The following is an 18,222-nucleotide window of genomic DNA, read 5'->3' as shown; positions in this document are numbered from 1 at the left end:
ATGTAAGGAACATTATTCAAACATAGAAAAGTAATCTAAAATCCATACTTACAGGCTGAGGCTGTTCTGCAATACAGCAGTTGAAACACAACCAGAACTCACTCATTTTTTTAACAGTTCAAAGTGCAAATCTTAAAGTTAGGAACAAGACACAACACTTCAAATCCGAAAGGTATCTTGTCCTAGTAATCAGTGTGCATGGGGTCCCACAGTAGCTAAATTAAATACGTCCTTTAAGCTTCTTTGTCTATAAAATGAACCAAGCTGGCATCAACGTAGTTCTCTTCTTTATCTCTCAGGGTATTGACTGCAGCATCACCAAAGCAAGTTTCCTTCATTTATTAGCGTTTTAGTAAAATCCTGGAAGAAGAAACACAAAAAAGGGAAAATTTAAAAAATGTGATATAACGCTTGTTACACAAAGAGAGTTACATTTGTTACCTAATATTTTGTGGGTTTTGATTGTCAATCACTTCAGATTCTACGAAGTTATATACTACAGAAAACTGAATATAAAATGATTGCTTTTTCTACAGTGAGATCCATAAGGAATAAATCTCAAACATGCAAGATTCAGAGCATGCACTTTATCTTGCCTTCCTTCCTCTTCTATACAGTCCTCAAAGAATGCCAAAGAAGGCCATATTAAATATTCCATTTGAACACTGTCTGCATGATATCACAAGATGACACAGTAATAGTCCTCCCAGTTCTTTAACAGCAACCTTATTTATTATTGCAATTAAGTTTCTGTTAGGGTACCCTCTAGCTCTGTAGTATTTATTTATGTCACCAGCCTGCTAAATAATCCAACTTCATTTAAGTGTGTTTAAGCAACCTAGTTGCGTTCAAGCTGACGTGCTGTCAGACTAACATAAATTGACTACTGCTGCCCTGCTGCTGAAAGAAATCGAGTTTTCAAAATAAAGACTATTATTTGAAGCATGAACTACCTTAAAAGGTTTTAAGTGCCTATAGTGGAAAAACTGACACAAGATTCCATCCATTCTTCTGTGAGACTGAAGGGCTAGTTAATCTCTAACCTAAATGCTTTGAAAAGTTAATGAAACATTATTCTACTGCTTTTATTCTAGTCATTTGGCATACTTGCTATTCTCCCAGACTTACTCTTGTATGCTAGGGTCAAAATGTATTATAGAAAGGTACAGGGTATCAGGAAGCATGATTAAAAGTCCTTTAAACTGTTTTATGTGGCCAATTTATAATCTCTTGAGGTATAAATTAAGAAAAAATTACACCCACCCTGATGATGTTCAGGAAGCTAGTAAAGACCTGGCTATTCTCCCAGGTTTTGGGACAGGGTGAATGGTGAGCCCATGCTGGGTGAGGGCTTTGTGGTAGGGTTTTTTGTTTTGTTTTTTCATTATACTGCATGTTGTTTGGGGCCATTCGTTATTTCTTTTTGTCCTTTGCGATTTAAAAAAAAAATTAAGTGTAAACTGCCCAAAGCCATTGAGAGTTAGGCAGCCTATAAATTATAAAAATGAAATGAATTGAAATAAAATAATAATCATTAAACTCCTAGCACTGTTTTTTAGAAAAGGTATGGACCCTGAAATCAAAACAAACCTAAACCCTTCTATATATGAATGTTACCAATAAATATATGGGGGGAATTTTTTTTTTTAAAAAAAATCCCCTCCCTCTCTTAGCCCTTCCCTCTTCCCCTATCAGATTTTGAGCTGAAAGTGGCTAAGAATCTGGGGCCATTAGTGCTGTATACTAAGAATGGGAAGAAGTTTCAAGAAAATGAAAAACAAGAAGTATCTCTTGCTTTTCCCGTCTCAAATGATTCTCCCATCTCCGCATGTCCCAAGCCAGTGCCTGTTACACGTCCTCTGGTTCTGATGGGACAGTGAATCAGAATTCTTTTTGGTAGAAGTGGTGAATATACAGCCTCCCCCAGAATTCTCAAATCTAAGAGATACCTATCTCAAAGTTATCTTCTTTCTTCTCTTTCTTCCAAGCTATGGTGATACACAGGCTGTATCTCAAGACATAATACATTGCAGTGATAATACAGTATAATCAAGTTAGGTGTTGATGGTTTGTTAGCATCTACTTCTGAAATAAGGAGAAATGATAGCTAACATTCCCATCTGACTGGTATCCAGATAAAGCTATTCACACTGACAGGAGATATTCCATTCTCACTTCCCAATATTTTTTCTGGTATGAGAAAGACAAAACATGTGATGAAAACATGATTTGATCCACAGTTAAAAGTCTTCTTTGGTAAAGAAAATGTGTGATAATATTATTTAGGTTTCCCATAAAAATAAAGCCAATGGGGCAACATAATTTTACATTAGAAGATATTTAGAAGTATCCTTGCTTCACTTATAACACTAAACCAAGATGTTTGGTTCACTGAAGAAGTTGTAGTGGCCAGGTTCATACACAATGCTAAGCTATAGTAAGTGAGGTCACACATCATGCTAAAACAAACGCAAAGCCATATTACAACTTTACATTTTATTTAGGTGTTGTGTGTCCTCACACATCCATACCCTTTGGACAGACTATGAAAGGATGGGTGAGAAAACTATGATGGGAAGAGTATTGAGGAACATTAATATATTACGCAAAAGCTAAGGGACCTATGCAGTCAGAAAGCAGAGGACAACTGTTATTGCACTGGCTGGAGAGATTTTAATCCTCTCCTTTTCCAGTGAGAAGAGATTACATTCTATGGTAAAGAAAACCTAAATATTTCAAGTATTGACTCTACACTGGACACATTTCAGGAGGCTGAAGGCCAACTCACACAATTGCTGAGCGGGTAGTTTTTTAGAGTTGTCTTTTTTTTCCACTTTTGACTTGTACTTAAGCCTGTTTCTGGTGAATGAATCAAAACCTGTTGGCAACTCAAGCAAGTGTCAGCAACCCTGCCTAGCCTTGTGTGCATTTCCAATCTGCAGGTCTTAATACCTGCAAATAGATATTCCAGCTTGTTCCTAAAATTGCCCATATCAATACTGCAATAAAAATGCAGGTTTATTACATCAAATAAAATTAAACAAGGTCCCATATATAATTATTAACAGCTCTCAAGCATGGAATCATGTGGTAACTTAACAAGTTACTCTACTTAAAAAGTAATCTTCGTGTTTTTTTTTAATTGGGGGGGGAAGAGATATTAATGACCTGTACAATTTCCTAGTCATCCTAAATTAGGTTTATTATCCATCTCCCAGAGTCAAGCTGTGGGAAAGGGGTGTGTCTCCAGTCACAAAACGAAGGCTTGGCGACATGGGACAATCCCTCCTGCAATCCAGCAGAGCACAGAAGGAAGAGAACCTTGTTCTGGCAATTGCAGGGCAGCTGAAGTTTTCTGCCTGCCACCAGACTGTTCTTGGCACGAGCTGTAAAATCACTGAAACCATAGTATTAAGATGTCATTATCCATCTATTCTTATCTCCCACTAAGTTTGCCAGGCTAGTTAGTCTCACTTTCCCTCCTGCCACAGATTCTGTATCTTGTATAATTTCTGACAGGAAATTATGAAATCAACTGGAAATTTTAAAAAACCTTTTTTTTATAATGTCTGTACAGAGAGCCAGTTTGGTGTGATGGTTAAGGTTCCAGGCTAGAAACTGGGAAGCAGTGAGTTCTAGTCCTGCCTTAGGCACAAAGCCAGTTGGGTGACCCTGGGCCAGTCACTCTCTCTCACCCCTAGGAAGGAGGCAATGGCAAACCACATCCAAAAAAACCTTGCCAAAAAAACTGCAGTGGAAGATACTGATCTCGGTAATCCCATGCAGGAGATAAATTGGCAGAAATTATGGAAATGGGGTGGATTCACCTTAGCTTCAATGCAAGAACTGCAGTGGAAGATTATACATTGCTGGCACTTGACTGCTGTTAGATTGGCACATATATATCAAAATTATTCTTCCAAATGTTGAAGAGGTTGTCAAAAAAAAGTGTCATTTTTTTCATTTGTGGTAGTCATGTGATAAAGCGATATCCTTTTAGCATAAAATTTTGGGGGAAATAAGTAACATCACTAAACAAAGAATTGAATGCTTCCCAGAGTTAGGCTTACTGCATTTATTTACAGGACCAAACCTCAAGCTTAAAAATAAAGAAATTTTTATCTATTTAATTTTAGCAGCATGGATTTCTGGATTCAAATATGTACACTGATTCAGAGGATTTTAAAGATTAATATACAATTAAGACCAGAGGTTTTTCTTTTGGGATCAATGGACAAATAGTTGTAAAAAAGTTATGGAACTTTGTACATGGAAACTGCAGCGAGATTATTGTATGCACAAAGATGGAAAGATTCAGCGTTGCCCACAATGGAGGAATGGTTGGTGAAGATGATGGAACTTGCTGAGATGGGTAAATTGACTTCTTTGATCAGAGAAAAGACAATATCTACATTTACTGCTGACTGGAAACCCCTTATAGACTTTGCGTAAAACAGAAGAAAATGAACTTATGATGTATGGTTTTAATGATTAGACAGGATAGTTTATAGAAAGAAGAGAGTTATGTTGTAACCAGAGTAAGAAGTAAATTTATAATTGTACTTATAACTGCTATAAAGAAGATAGGAAGCTACTTTTTTGTAACCTTTTTCTTTCTTTTCTATTTTTCTTTTCTTTTTTTCCTTTCTTGCACTTTTAGCTTTCTCTTTCATTTCTTTCTCTTTTCTTTTTCTTACTTTATTAGTTTGTGGTCGACTGAACATGGGTTAGAGCTGCTATTAAGGCCTACCTAGTGGCGATAAGGGTGGCAAAGCATCATTACTCCTCTGCTCTTATTGTGTCCACAGTTAGTCACCCCTCAGCCCTGTTTCAGGGGACACGAGCCCTCCTGGGTAAGGATGGCTTGGAAAACCTTCTGCAGGGGTGTGTGGAGGAATGTTCCCAGCATCTGTCAGATAAAATACCCTTGGATTTGTTCTCAGTTGGACGCTGGCTTTGTTGCAAGTCCTGTGGCGAAGCCTAGGGAAGAGTCTTGCCCTGTTATCTGGGAATGTTATCTGGGATCCTGAGGAAGTAGACAGGATCCTTGGGGCTGTGAGCTCAGCCACCTGCTCTTTAGATCCATGCCCCTCCTGGCTGGTTAAAGCAGCCCAGGGAGTGCCACATAAGTGGGTTCTAGAGATGGTTAATGCTTCCTTGAGTGAGGGGATTATTCCTTTACCTCTTAAGGAGGCTTTGGTTCACCCCCTCCTCAAGAAGCCATTTCTGGACCCCACTATACTGGACAATTTCTGTCCAGTATCTAACCTCCCCTTTTGGGGGAAGGTGATTGAGAAGGTGGTTGTGCAGCAGCTTCAGAAGACCTTGGATGAAGCAACTTATCTGGATCCCTTTCAGTCAGGATTCAGGCCTGGGTATGGGATGGAAACAGTGTCGGTCGCGCTTTTGGATGATCTCTGGCGAGGGCGGGATGGGGATTGTGCATCCATCCTTGCCCTACTTGACCTCTCTGTAGCTTTTGATACCATCGACCATGGTATCCTTCTGGATCAGCTCAGAGGATTGGGGATGGGCAGCATGGTGTTGTGCTGATTCACCTCCTTCCTGCAGGGCTCATTCCACTCGGTGGTGGTTGGGGAGGAGAGATCCCACCCTCAGCCCATCATGTGGGGTGCCTCAGGGTTCGGTACTCTCCCTCCTCCTATTTAACATCAACGTGAGGCCGCTGGGTGAGCTCATCTGTTGCCATGGGGTGAGGTATCATCAGTATGCCTGGAGGCTGTGAGGGTCTGGATGGGGAACAGCAGGCTTCAGCTGAACCCTGGCAAGACTGAGTGGCTTTGGGATTTGGGGCCTTCTGGCTCTAGGACTATGCCATCTTTGGTGCTGGATGGGGTAGCACTGCCCCAGACAGATCCTGTATCCAAACTTGGGGTCCTCCTGGACTCATGACTCCTGCTCAAAGGAGAAAGGCTAGGAAGACCTTTGCAAAACTTCATATTGTGCGTCAGTGGCACCCGTACCTAGATCAGGGGGCTCTGATCACTGTCATTTATGCCCTAGTCACCTTTCATTTGGATTTCTGTAATGCATTCTACATAGGGCTGCCCTTGAATAATATCTGGAAGCTTCAGCTGGTGAAAAATGCAGCGGCACAGGCAGTTATGTGTGCCCCTAGAGTGGTACACGTTACACCTCTGCTCTGCAAGCTGCATTGGTTGCTGGTTTGCTTCCAGGTCCAATTCAAGGTGCTGGTTTTGACCTTTAAACCCCTTCATGGCATGGGGCCAGTTTACTGGGGGATCGCCTCTCCCCAATTACATCTGCCCACCCCATCAGGTCTGGCAGAGAAGGCATGCTGTGGGTCCCGTCTGCCAGGGAATTACCTTTGGTGGGTCCCAGAAGACGGGCCTTCTCTGCTGTGGTGCCTGCCTTGTGGAATCTTCTCCCCCCAGAAGTGAGATTAGCTCCATCCCTCTTAACATTCTACAAGTCCTGAATATGTTGTCAGGCCTGCGGGTCACTGGGGATCGGGGAGATTTTGCGATGGCTCCCTTATTGTAATTAATATAATCCTCTCTGTTTTGTGTGTTTTTTATAGTTATTTTTTAATTGTGACTGTTTTCATGTATTTATTGTTTTTAATTAAGTGCTGTACACAACCCAGAGTCACTTTTATGTGAGATGGGCAGCTATATAAATATGATAAATAAATAAATTATATGCAGACAATACTGCTTCACTGGCAAGAGGCTAGTAAGAACAGATAGTAAATCATTTAGCTTATTTGTTCTGTCAAGGTTCCGACACTTAATAAAAGTTAATTTTTTCCACTCTAATATCAAGCAATATCTTTCCCCCTGGAGTCAGATGGCACTAGTGTTAATGGACCATGCAATTTATTTTAACTATCATACATGACTTGCCCTTATGTAAGCTTACACCTTCTTCTACTCCTGTTCCCTACTAGGATCACATAATCTGCAAAATTTGGTATCCATTAAAACCTTGGTAGGTTGTACAACAAGGCATCAGACATCACGTTTTTGTTCTGTGGTATGAACATGCTAAACAAACCACCACAGAATGCAACATTGAGCTGAAATATCTCATAAAGGTGGCCACAAATAGATCTTTGTACCGCTAGAGTATTAGGCAATGTTGAATCAGTGGTTTTTTGTTATTACTATAATAAGTGCTGGCTCCTCCTTCTTATACATAATAAATTAAATTCTTCACATTAAAGTCATTTAGCAGTTAATATATTTTAAAGTTACGAATTAAAGATAATTTCCTTCAGAAAACACATCATGTTCAGTTACTCCCACACAACTTCCTTTGCAGCTAACAGGCCCTATGACTATTTAAGGGCTTGTAAGCCATGTGGTTATTTTTGGATTTCTGTTGCTTTGTGAACATTTTCAGCTTTCACTAAGCCTGACTATAAAGCAATTATGTGATGTGCACAAACTAAAGAAATGGGTTTCCCCTCTCTTCTCTATCTTAGCTTTAAAGTGATGCAAATTATTTGGGCCAGAATACAGTATATGATACTAACCCAGTAATTAAATAAAAGTGTTTAATATATAAACATTTTAAATTAGATGAACACTTTGAAAACCAAAACATTAATTTCTGAACTGGATTTTAACCCCCAACTTTTCTACCCTATTATCTTCTTAAAGTATTTCCCTTACTTCTTATTGTACACAGTTTATTTGGATTGAAAGAAATGTGAAACCCTATATAGGTGTTATCACTAAAGAATGAAAAAAGCAGAAGTAGGAAATCTATGATCCTTAGACGTTATTGAATTAAAACACCCAGTATCCGTCACCATTCACTTCGGGGCTGGGACTTGCAGTTCAGTACATGCAGGGATACAGAACTTGGAAAGGATCCTACTCATATTCAAGATAATGTAACTAGAACACTCACCACTGAGACATTAAGTAAGAAGATATGTCCACTGTATGCACAACACTGGGAACACTTCAAGCACAGTTATTTTGTACATTTTATATTCTGTAATCTATTTGAGCATCCCTCTGCATAAGCATTCTTTATACTGTCCAACACAGAATAACCTACACTGATTTAGCATATGTCAAATATTCCCACAAGTAATCTGCAAAATATCTGTGTAAATCAAATTAACATTTGGGTGACAGGAGACTATTTTCTATTGAAGGGATAAAGTTATAATAGAACTAAATGAATAACAGAGGAAAAAATATTACTTTCAATTTAAATTATTGAGATATATTTAAGTTCAAATACAAAACGTTTGGACTTTTAGTGTTCATTTAACCCAAGAGGGGTAGGAAGCACATTTTCCATTGCATATTAAATATTACTTCACTCAGAAGTAATACAGTCGATCTATATACAGAGAAAACTCAATTTTTGCTGCTGGAGATATCTGTTGCTCTCATACGGTGCTGCAGCAGTCCAATAGCATCCACTAATTTGCAGGAAAAAATGCAGTTCCTGTTTACCTTGGAAAACATTTTTTTTTCCATCAGTGCAAATGCAGTGCATTTCACCCCATTTGTCTGCCATGCTCCTTCCTATTTCTGGGCTGCGTGAGGGAAATGCAGATGGGCTGGCCCTGCGACAAATTCTCCCTCCCTTCCCCATAGGTAATGGTAGTTTCCTAGTGCTCCAGAAATGGGTGCAGCTTCATCAGCAAGAGATTATGCTGTTATGCTGGCCAAGTCTGTTTAGTCATTTCTGTGATTAAATACTATATGATTTCAAATAATGATAGGCACGGTCCTAGTGAATAGTACAGTGCAGACTTTCTGTATGATGAAGACTAATTGTAGGTAACGTTATATTATTATAAGACAAACAGTGCACAATAATTAAAAGTAACCTTATTATAAGAGAACAAAGCAGCCGACAAAGGTATCTGATTGACTTATAGTAATCTTTCATTTAAACTTTATAATTACAAACATGTTTTCATTTCATGGAGTTGATTATATTCATTACATATTTTCAGAATGTAAAAGAGAACCCATCAAATCAGTATACCATATGTGTCATGCAACTTTAAGAGACCATGCTTTATCTTCTTTAATATTACTTTTTTAACAAATAATTTATTCTACTCTATCTATTGCATAAGTACCAAATGTCTTTCCATGAAACAAACTAATTTAGTCTAAAATTATAGGCCCTCCTGTTTATGAGTAATTGCCTCTGTTTTTTTTCTGCCTTGTACTATACGGAATTTGAGCTTCTGTGTCTTTCAGGAACTAATTATATCGTAGAATCATCCGTCATGCCACTGACCACGAGCTCCTGAAATGGTACAAAATTTTTCTACAGTGCTATTTAGAATACATTAACTATGAATCTATAGCCCATTTTATTAATGGAACTTATTCTAATTTTGGGCTGCAGTGCAAAAATGAAGTATAAAAGAGGTTGCCATATCCAGTAAAATATATCAATCAGAAATGCTTCTAGAGATTTCACTAAAAAGGAATTGCTAGCTAAAGACATCTAATTCAAAATTGCCCTGGATTCTCAAATTTTGCCCCCTGACCTAAGGTCACAACTAAAGACTAATTTTCTACAGGTAGTCCCCAGGTTAAGAACTCCTGGTTTACAGATGACCCATAGTTAAGAACTGAGCCTATTATTGCAAAATTCAAGTTAAATACAAAACGATTCAAGTTCATTACATAATACTACTTATACAGTATTATACAATAATACTGTTCCGGCTTACATACAAATTTGACTTAAGGACAGACCTTGGGAACGAAACTTGTTCTTAAATTGAGGACTACCTGTAATTATATGGGGGGGGGGGGGTCAGCCTCATTAAAATGACATGTTTGAATAAATAAATACTCAAATAAGATTAAGTGCAAGTAAGGCAAAATGTACAATTTACAGTAATGATTTGTACAAGCTGCTCTGTACCAGAAGATGAAGTGTTCTTAAACCAGGGACTACCTGTATTAATAGACCACTGTTAATTAGTACTGTATTGTTTTGAGCAGGTTCTGTGGAAAATGACCATAAGAATAAATTCCATTTATCTAAGTTCCAAAGAACTATTTTACAAAGTCTAAGTATATATTTAGATAATAGTGTGTAGCCAGTGATTCCAGGCTTGCACACAATCTTCAGCCTAATTTCAAAAGCCCTATGGCGAAAGTAATTGGTCCCTTCCTTACAGGTTGCTGTATGATATAATGAAGAGAGAGAGAGAGAGAGAAAGACTGAAAGGGGTACCAGAAAAAGAAGAAATGAGAGTACATTCCATCCTCCATTTCTTCAGGCCTATCCACTATTAGGATGTGACTGCAATCCTCTACAGATTACTCTATGCAACCCTTGATGGAAAAAGTTTGGTTATCTGTGCTTCATATTTGCAACTCCCTACTTGTAAAAAGAAAGGACAGTGTAGTTATTTGTGTTTAGACATATCACCTACTAGTTCATACACTTTAATCCCCCCCCCAAAATCCACCTGTATGCCAATCTATCACAAAACTTTTGAGATACATTACTAAACATTTAACCCTTGCTAAGAAAAAAAATAGTATTCTTATTCACCCCACCCCCTTTCAGCAAGTCTGTGGTAGAGATAGCTGAATCACTCTAAACAGCTGGGTGATTAATGAAGTCTATTGTATTCACATCAGCACCATTATCCTGATTAAATCAGGGCTTATGCAAACAGCAAATCGCATGGCTGAGGACACACATCTTATTCCCACTGAAATATTTTTAGTCAATTTCTTCACATGATTATGCCAGTAAACGCTGCTCAAAGATTAAAACAAAAACAAAGCAAAATATCTGAAACTAAACAAGGATTTTCCAACTTTTACATGGACACAAATATAATTCCTGCTGTTGCAAGCTCTCCAGGCACCACTTCACTCTTCCAAGTAGATAAACATTTTTAAGGAAGCTAGTAATTGTCATCAGAAATGGTTTCATTTGTTTAAGACAAATCATCATCATCATCATCATCATCATCATCATCATCATCATTATCATCATCCCAACATCTATCCTCCTCAGAAAATGGTGGTCTTGCTTATCTATAAAGCCTAACATCCCAAATTGTGGCCACATTCTCTGCCCTGCAGTTTGGAAGACTGCCCTGATTCTTTTCTGCTAGGTCTTGTTGCTAAGGTGCCAGCTGCTCAGCCAATTCCAGCTGAGATGCAGATCTTTCAAGAGGGTACAAAGGGCTTCATTATCTTTTCTCAGAGCACTCACATAAAGAGAATACAGCTCTTGCTGCCCCCCTCTCACTTGAATAATTCCAGCCACTCAATCATGCCTATTTACATATGAAGAGCCATGGAAAGGAAAGAATCCAACCTGTGCAAGTTATTTGTTTTTATTTATACAAACAATATATACACACACTCATACACACACACATGCACGGATGCTAGCAGTTGTTCTCAGAAATCAAAGCATTCTTCAGGTCCACTCATTCAGAATCACCAGAATCCAATAACTTAACATATTCAACCTTGAAGCATATTTAAATAATTTCTAAAAGAGTTAGGTGTATTAAAAAACATGTCATGTCAATACTGCTACTCTGAAAACCAGACCCATTCTGATGACACAAATTTTTCCATCCACAATATGGCTCTTGAAAGTTTGCAGAAATACACAGACTTGAAAACAATTTATAAGGCAAACTCAGACATTATTTAAAAAAAAAAAAATGGAAGCAGAACAACAGAGAAATTAACACTCTAGTGACAAAAAATGGACTTTCACAGAATGATTAATTGGTTTCAAAGAATACCATAGAAAAAGTTGTATGTTAAAAATCAAAACAGAAAAGCAACAGAAAAGGTAACTCCATCAGGGACTATAACCACTTGCAGTACCAGTTACAGTGGTACCTCGGATCACGAACACTTCTGTTCACGACCAGTTCGGGTCACAAACAGCTCCGTTCGCAAAATTTTGCTTCCGTTCATGAACGCCGGGTCGGGTGACGAACAGGATCTGTGGCCATTTTCCCTCCCGTGACACGTGGTCGTGGCTTCCTGTAGGGTGGAGGACTCTCCCTCCAAGCAATAACCACTTCCCCACCCACCTTCCTGTCCTCCACGCCAGAAGTCGCGTCGAGCAAGGTTAGCGTTCTCTCTCTTCGTACTGTATTTTGTTTCATATTTTTGCGGGTTTTTTTTAAAAAAACATATGGTTCAGAACGGATTAACCATAATTACATTGAACCTTATGGGAAAATTTGATTCGGGTTGCAACCAGAGTCGCGGAACGAATTAAGTTCGTGAACCGAGGTACCACTTCTGCAGCAGTGGTAAGCCTACAAAGTAAAGGGAAAGGGCCAGTTTTTGCAGGAGAGATAGAGTAGAAAGTGTGCAGTTTGGAGGAAAACTAACAAAAATTAGGACCAATGAAGTAGAAATTATATCTTTTTTCTTCAGTGATACAGCTTGCAGCTTTAACAACTTAAAACTATCATCAATAACATTGTAACTTTTTTCAATAATTGGTTCAAAGCAAGAATTTTACTATGTGGGTTTTAAAACAGTATTTTTAAAACACCATTTGAGTTGTCTTAATTGTAACTAGGAAGAATGTGAGTAAATTATCCTTAAAGCCCAGACTAAGCCTCCTTTTAACTACAAAAATATTTATGGCTGTTTTCTTTCAGCATCAATACTGAAATTCCAAAATCTTCAGAAAAAGTTTTAAAAAAATGAAATTGTGAAATGAAATGAAAACACACTACAATTTAGTGCCCACTAGACTGGAGTATATCCAAATTAATCAGAAGTTAAATGCCATGAAAGTCCTGGTTTGGACAGCACAGGAATAACTATGGAGCACACTCTTAGATACTTGTCTTTGACCAGGGATTTAGGAAAATCCTATTACAATCTTTCCAAAATCCATATTGATTGTGAAAATCTGGAAGCACTATCTCTATGTTTTTTCCTTATCCCCATTCAATAATACCACAACTGACCAACATTATTAGGTTTCAGGTGTATTTAAGCCACTAACAAACTTTGTTAGAATAAATGCCTAGGAGGCCATTGAAAAATATATGGCAGTCCATCTAGCTCAGAAAATGTCTGAGAAATTGTTTATTACGCAAATCACAAAATGTACAAGCCCTGACTGAATCCAGCCTCATGACAAGAGTGCTGCTTCCTATTACAGGAAGGTATCATAACTTAAGCGAAGTTTCAAAAGTTTCCATTAATGGTAACAAAAGATGCTTCCATCTGATTTTGGGGGATTCTCTTTTCCCACACTATAGCCCATAGGAAGAGAAAGATGGGGAATTTTGCTTCTGCTAAAGGCCACTAACATGTGCCTAAATCTATATCTGATCCAATCTGTTTTTATCATTGCTCTGCTTTTTGCTTCTTAAAAATTCACCAAGATGGGTCTAAAATGTAAATATTTCTACAGTCAATAATTTGTCATTTGTATTTTTATAATTTTAGCATGCACTAATATAGATACGCAGCTACAGGTAATCTATTGAACTTATAAATAACTAATGATTGATCGACTGGTAGATGCAACAGTCCTGTTAAAACATGAGTACAGATGGCTTTGAACATCCCAGTAGACTATGTTGTTACAGATGGTTGTATCTTATTAGCACTCTAATGGACCTCTAACAACAACAACAAAAATCAATTAACCTATTAAGCAGACTTTATTTAAATGGCCCTTCCAGCCTCCACAAATATATTCGCATTTATTGCATCTCTAATCCATTATTTTCCTTAAACATTTTCCCTCAAGAATTTGTATGTTTTAATTCTGCTGTCACCTTGGGAATAATACTGTCTTATGATAGAATCTAATAGATGTTCTAATTCAGAGGGTTCTTTAAATTCATCCTATGTCCATGGCATGTTACATCCAAGCTGCAACCAAGAAGAATTTAAATAGTGAAGCCTTAGTTCTGTGCTACACATTCTGATTACTGCAGATATACCCTGCTATTAAACAAATGTGCAAACATCTACGAACTTGGACCAAGCCCTTTTCCTGGACATAGAAAATCTTAAAGATATGCATGTACAGTAATAAAATTTATTTCATTACTTTAGGGGTATTTAGGCTTATCTGTATATCTGATAGTTTCTTAGCATTTGTAAAAGAAAGCCAATTAGCCTAGAATAAGCTTTTCTTCACAGTCAAATCGCCCCTGCCCTCTCATCCAAGTCATCACTAAGGATACCATCACAGGTAAGGGGAGATGCTCTGCCCATATGATCACGGGCTGCTTCTTCCTCTGGGCAGCAAATCTAATTAAATCCCAGCTCTGCTTATGTACAAAAGGAATTGCTACAAATATAACTTTGCAGCTGAACATTGGGAGTGGGCAGGTTCCTAGTGAAAAGAAATTCTGCTTCACCCCACCTTCCAGCTACTGATTTCTTATGTTTTTTATTAGTTGCTAAGACACTATTTTCTCGCTGTGCTTTCTTTTAACACCGGGCAGCTGAAATGTTTGCATCGCAGCCTCAGTTACTAGTTGGGTTTTTAATTTTAAATTGGCCAAGAAAAAGAGCACAAAGTAAAGATGAGAATTTGGTACTGTCTGGATAATTGTTTTTTTGCATACCCCCCCCCCACCACCAAACTGGGTAACTAGTGGGAATGCTGGTCTGCTCACCCAGTATTCTTGGTGTTTCCTTAATGGTGGCAGCAACAATAATTGTGAGTCATTTTAAAGGTGATTATGAGAGTTTGGGGAGTAAAAGAAAAGTAAAAGTGTCATCAGTTTGGCACACCTGAAGATGTGCTACAGTTTTGCAAATGAAGATGTGCTATAGATATAAAATGATAGTAATGATAGATGCTTGAATTTTTGCCAGAAAAAACAGATAGCCTTACTTTCTTTTAGAGTATTATTTAAGCCCACAGGACTCTGATGCAGATATTGCACGTTCTGTCTCTATATAATTGAAACATAATTTGCAAATGTCAGAATGTTTTTAATTAGCACTGGGATTTTATGAAGAAACAACACTGATGAAACAATCATAGCTAAAGAAAAAGCAGACAGATTTAGCATTAAGGCTAAAGTTCCACATGAGAAAAATATGCATTGTCAACCAATTGAACCTGCCTATCCATAGCTGGAAGGCAAGACTGTCCATGAATCATGTTCAAATAACTGATTCTAAAGTCAGTTTGCAAATGCATCAGAGCAAGATGCCACAGGGTGAATAATTTTGATGATTGTTTGGAAGCCTCACTTTTGGTTATGACTACCAGTCCAGATCTCATGATCTCCTAGTTTTTTTCAAACTGTCTATCAAACTAACAGAACTATTATTTGTTTTATCCTAGACAGTCACATATACATTGATTGGGACAATCACTTCCATTTAGTAGCTGGATGTTAACGCAGGAGGAGACCTGCTTTTTATTCAATATTTTGACAAAATAGTGCTTTACTCTCATATTTGCTAAATTACTAAAGCAAAAACGAACAAGAAGAAAAAGGAAAAGGAAAAAAAACTTAGATGTGATGCCAATTTTCTAATAAAGTACAAATTGATAACAATCAAAAAGGCTAAAATGGAAGTTTTATATTAAACATCACAATTCTTTAGTCCCCTCCTCATCCTTGATATTCACCTAACCTATATTTATTTTATTGCATGCTGCCACAGAAATAGCTAGGGAATTTGTTCAAGTAACGCTCAGCAAATCAAATTCACAAGAATAGTCAGAGATTGGTTATTTCGTCTTAGATGTTCACTAACAGAGTTGCAATTCATAAATCATAGATGTTCAACTCTTTGCACAAAAGGAAAGTACTGTATTTGGAATATTATGCCTTATGATAAAAGGACATTTCAAATTTAGCACTTATGAACACAACTACATTTTGCCCCTTATACATATTATACTTGTTTCAACACAAAATAAGTTATCACGAAGAGTTCCCCTTTAAAGAAATATTGAGAAGAACAAGGGGATTTGTTCTTCTATAGACAATTGAATTGCTCTTCCCATTCCAAAAAGCAAGCGGCAACAAACCTAGAATCGTATACATTTCTACATTTTAGGGCAGGATGCTATAAATACCAATGCTAGTGGGGAAACAGAAGAATTAATTACTGTCAGAAGAAATTCATTCAATTAACTGAAGGTCATGAAGCACCTGGACCTTCTGTCAATGTTAGTTTGTATTATATCTGAATATTAATAAGGCTGTTCTTATTGTGGAAACAAAAGACATTTGCATATCATAATTCCAACATACTGGTTTTGAAAGACTCAGGACCTGAGGGATACTTGAAACACTATTTAGAAATTCATGAAAGAATGTGATGGAACCAGTTCCAATCTATTTAAGGTTAAATTCCTTGTCATGCCTTGAGGAGCGCAGTATCATGATAAATTTACTTTTCAATCTGTTCTTGTATTTAGTTGAATAATTTGCAGAGTTAAAAGTAAATTGTTCCTCTTCAAACAACCAATACATACAGAGTTTAGTAATAATCTGGTGCTCTTCTCTTTTTATTGAAAAGCCTACACTGAGGAAGCACTGCATTAATGCAACAACATAGAAAAGTGCTGCTTTGGAAAGCTACAAAACCAAAACTGAGTGAAATCGTATTGTGTGAAAGAGACGGCAGAAACCAGCTAGGGAGGAAGAGGTAGGGTTAAAGTCAGATTGAAGCTGTGATAGCTGCTAGACTAACAGAGTTAGAGCTTGAATAAAAGGCTGAGCTGCAGTTCAGAGAAGTGTAAAAAGGGAGACAATGCTTTACGAAACAGGGATAGAGAGAAAAGAATAATCCCATCCATATCAAGTCTATCAAGTACAGGCACTAACCTGGAAATAACATCACGTAGATAGAAAATGATGAAGTTTGCTGTTAGGCTTCACATGTTATTGTTACTACTATTTCATTAGCCACTCTGGGAATTGCTCAAGATTTAAATGATTTCAATAAATAATCTTGCATTTTCCTATTCCCACCAGTAAATCAAGAGCTAAACAAAGGTCCAAGCGGACCTAACTAGACCCAAGTAGCTTTCTAGGACATGCTCCAGACTTAGATGATGAAGTTTCTGATTCTCAAACCCTTGCAAAGGTATTTGGACAGGCTGACCCTTTTCCACAGAAGACACGATGACTTCAATATTTTGTGATGAAAAAATTCTCATATTGAAATAAGCAATTGTACAGGCAAAAATAAGACCAGAACTAAAGGATTTTCCAACTAATTTAAAGTGGAGTATTATCATAAATGCTATTTATATTTACATTCAGTGGGTATGCAATGATTATTTGTATTTTGTTTATTTAAAATGCATTATATACCAGCTATCAAGGTTTTTCATTGGTTTATAAGAGTTGTACTCTGAGATGGGCTACCATACAAGACTTTTTTTAAATAAATAAATAAATAGTCCCCCCCCCAAACAATGTAATAATCTGCTCCATTATCAGATGCTTTTGAGGCTCAGTTGATACCTGCTGGAGTTTCAGTTAGGTATACTGCATGTCATACTGTCTTTTAGGCAGGGCTCTAGACTAAAAAGTACATAGCCTAGATTTTTCCATTATTCCATGTTTTTATTCATTTATCAAACTAGTAAATTGCTCATGTCATCTTTAATATAGTAAAAATATTTATATTTTTAAATATTTCATTTAAAATTATTTAAAAATAAATTAAAAATAAATAAATACATTTATATTTATATATGAATGCATATTTCTATTTAAATATAATGAAATGGGGAGAATGAAATAGAATGGATTAGCCAAACATACATAAATAGGATAAAGAACTCAAAGTAGCTGTAAAGTACATTCATTGCAGGAAAAAAGCAAGCTGCATTTAAGTACCATGGGGTTAAAAGCTCTGAGTTAACTTTTCCCACTGCCAGCAGGATTGCATTGCTCTGGATGTGTAGAAGAGCGAACAGCTTACTCTCTTGAAACCTCTTTCTCTCCAATCTCTCCGCTCTGGGGTGGGCGGGGGAGGGTCAGGCAAAGGAGAGATTGCCTAAAGAAATTGCTTGCTGTTTCTTTGTGTAGGATGCTCGAAGCTCCCAGCCCCAGGCTGCCAGTGTGGTCGCATTGCTTTTGGTGTGTAGAAGAACAAACAGCTTACTTTCTTGCAATCCCTCTCTCTAATCTCTCTGGTCTTCAAGGGGGGAAAAAGAAAAAAAAAAACATAGGTCAGGCACAGGACTGCCAGCTGTAATGGCAATCACATGTCAGAGGGACTCTGCGAA

General features: G+C 37.4%; 1 protein-coding gene across 1 annotated transcript in view; it reads right to left on the bottom strand.

Moving 5' to 3' along the window:
- CDC42SE2 (CDC42 small effector 2) overlaps positions 1–18,222 on the bottom strand; it is a 74,837-nt gene that overhangs the window by 31,190 nt on the left and 25,425 nt on the right. Inside the window, exon 2 of the mRNA XM_088129990.1 lies at positions 53–360. Coding sequence (XP_087986116.1) covers positions 53–106 — 54 coding nt within the window. The 5' untranslated portion in view covers positions 107–360. The remainder of the gene's footprint in view (positions 1–52; positions 361–18,222) is intronic.

The sequence above is a fragment of the Python bivittatus genome, unplaced genomic scaffold (genome assembly GCF_059951505.1).
Source record: "Python bivittatus isolate LINGU-HERP-01145 unplaced genomic scaffold, Pbiv_v1 ctg000850_np1212, whole genome shotgun sequence".
NCBI lineage: Eukaryota > Metazoa > Chordata > Lepidosauria > Squamata > Pythonidae > Python > Python bivittatus.
The sequence above is the reverse complement of the archived record's forward strand: the minus strand, read 5'-3'. Positions and strand labels throughout refer to the sequence as shown.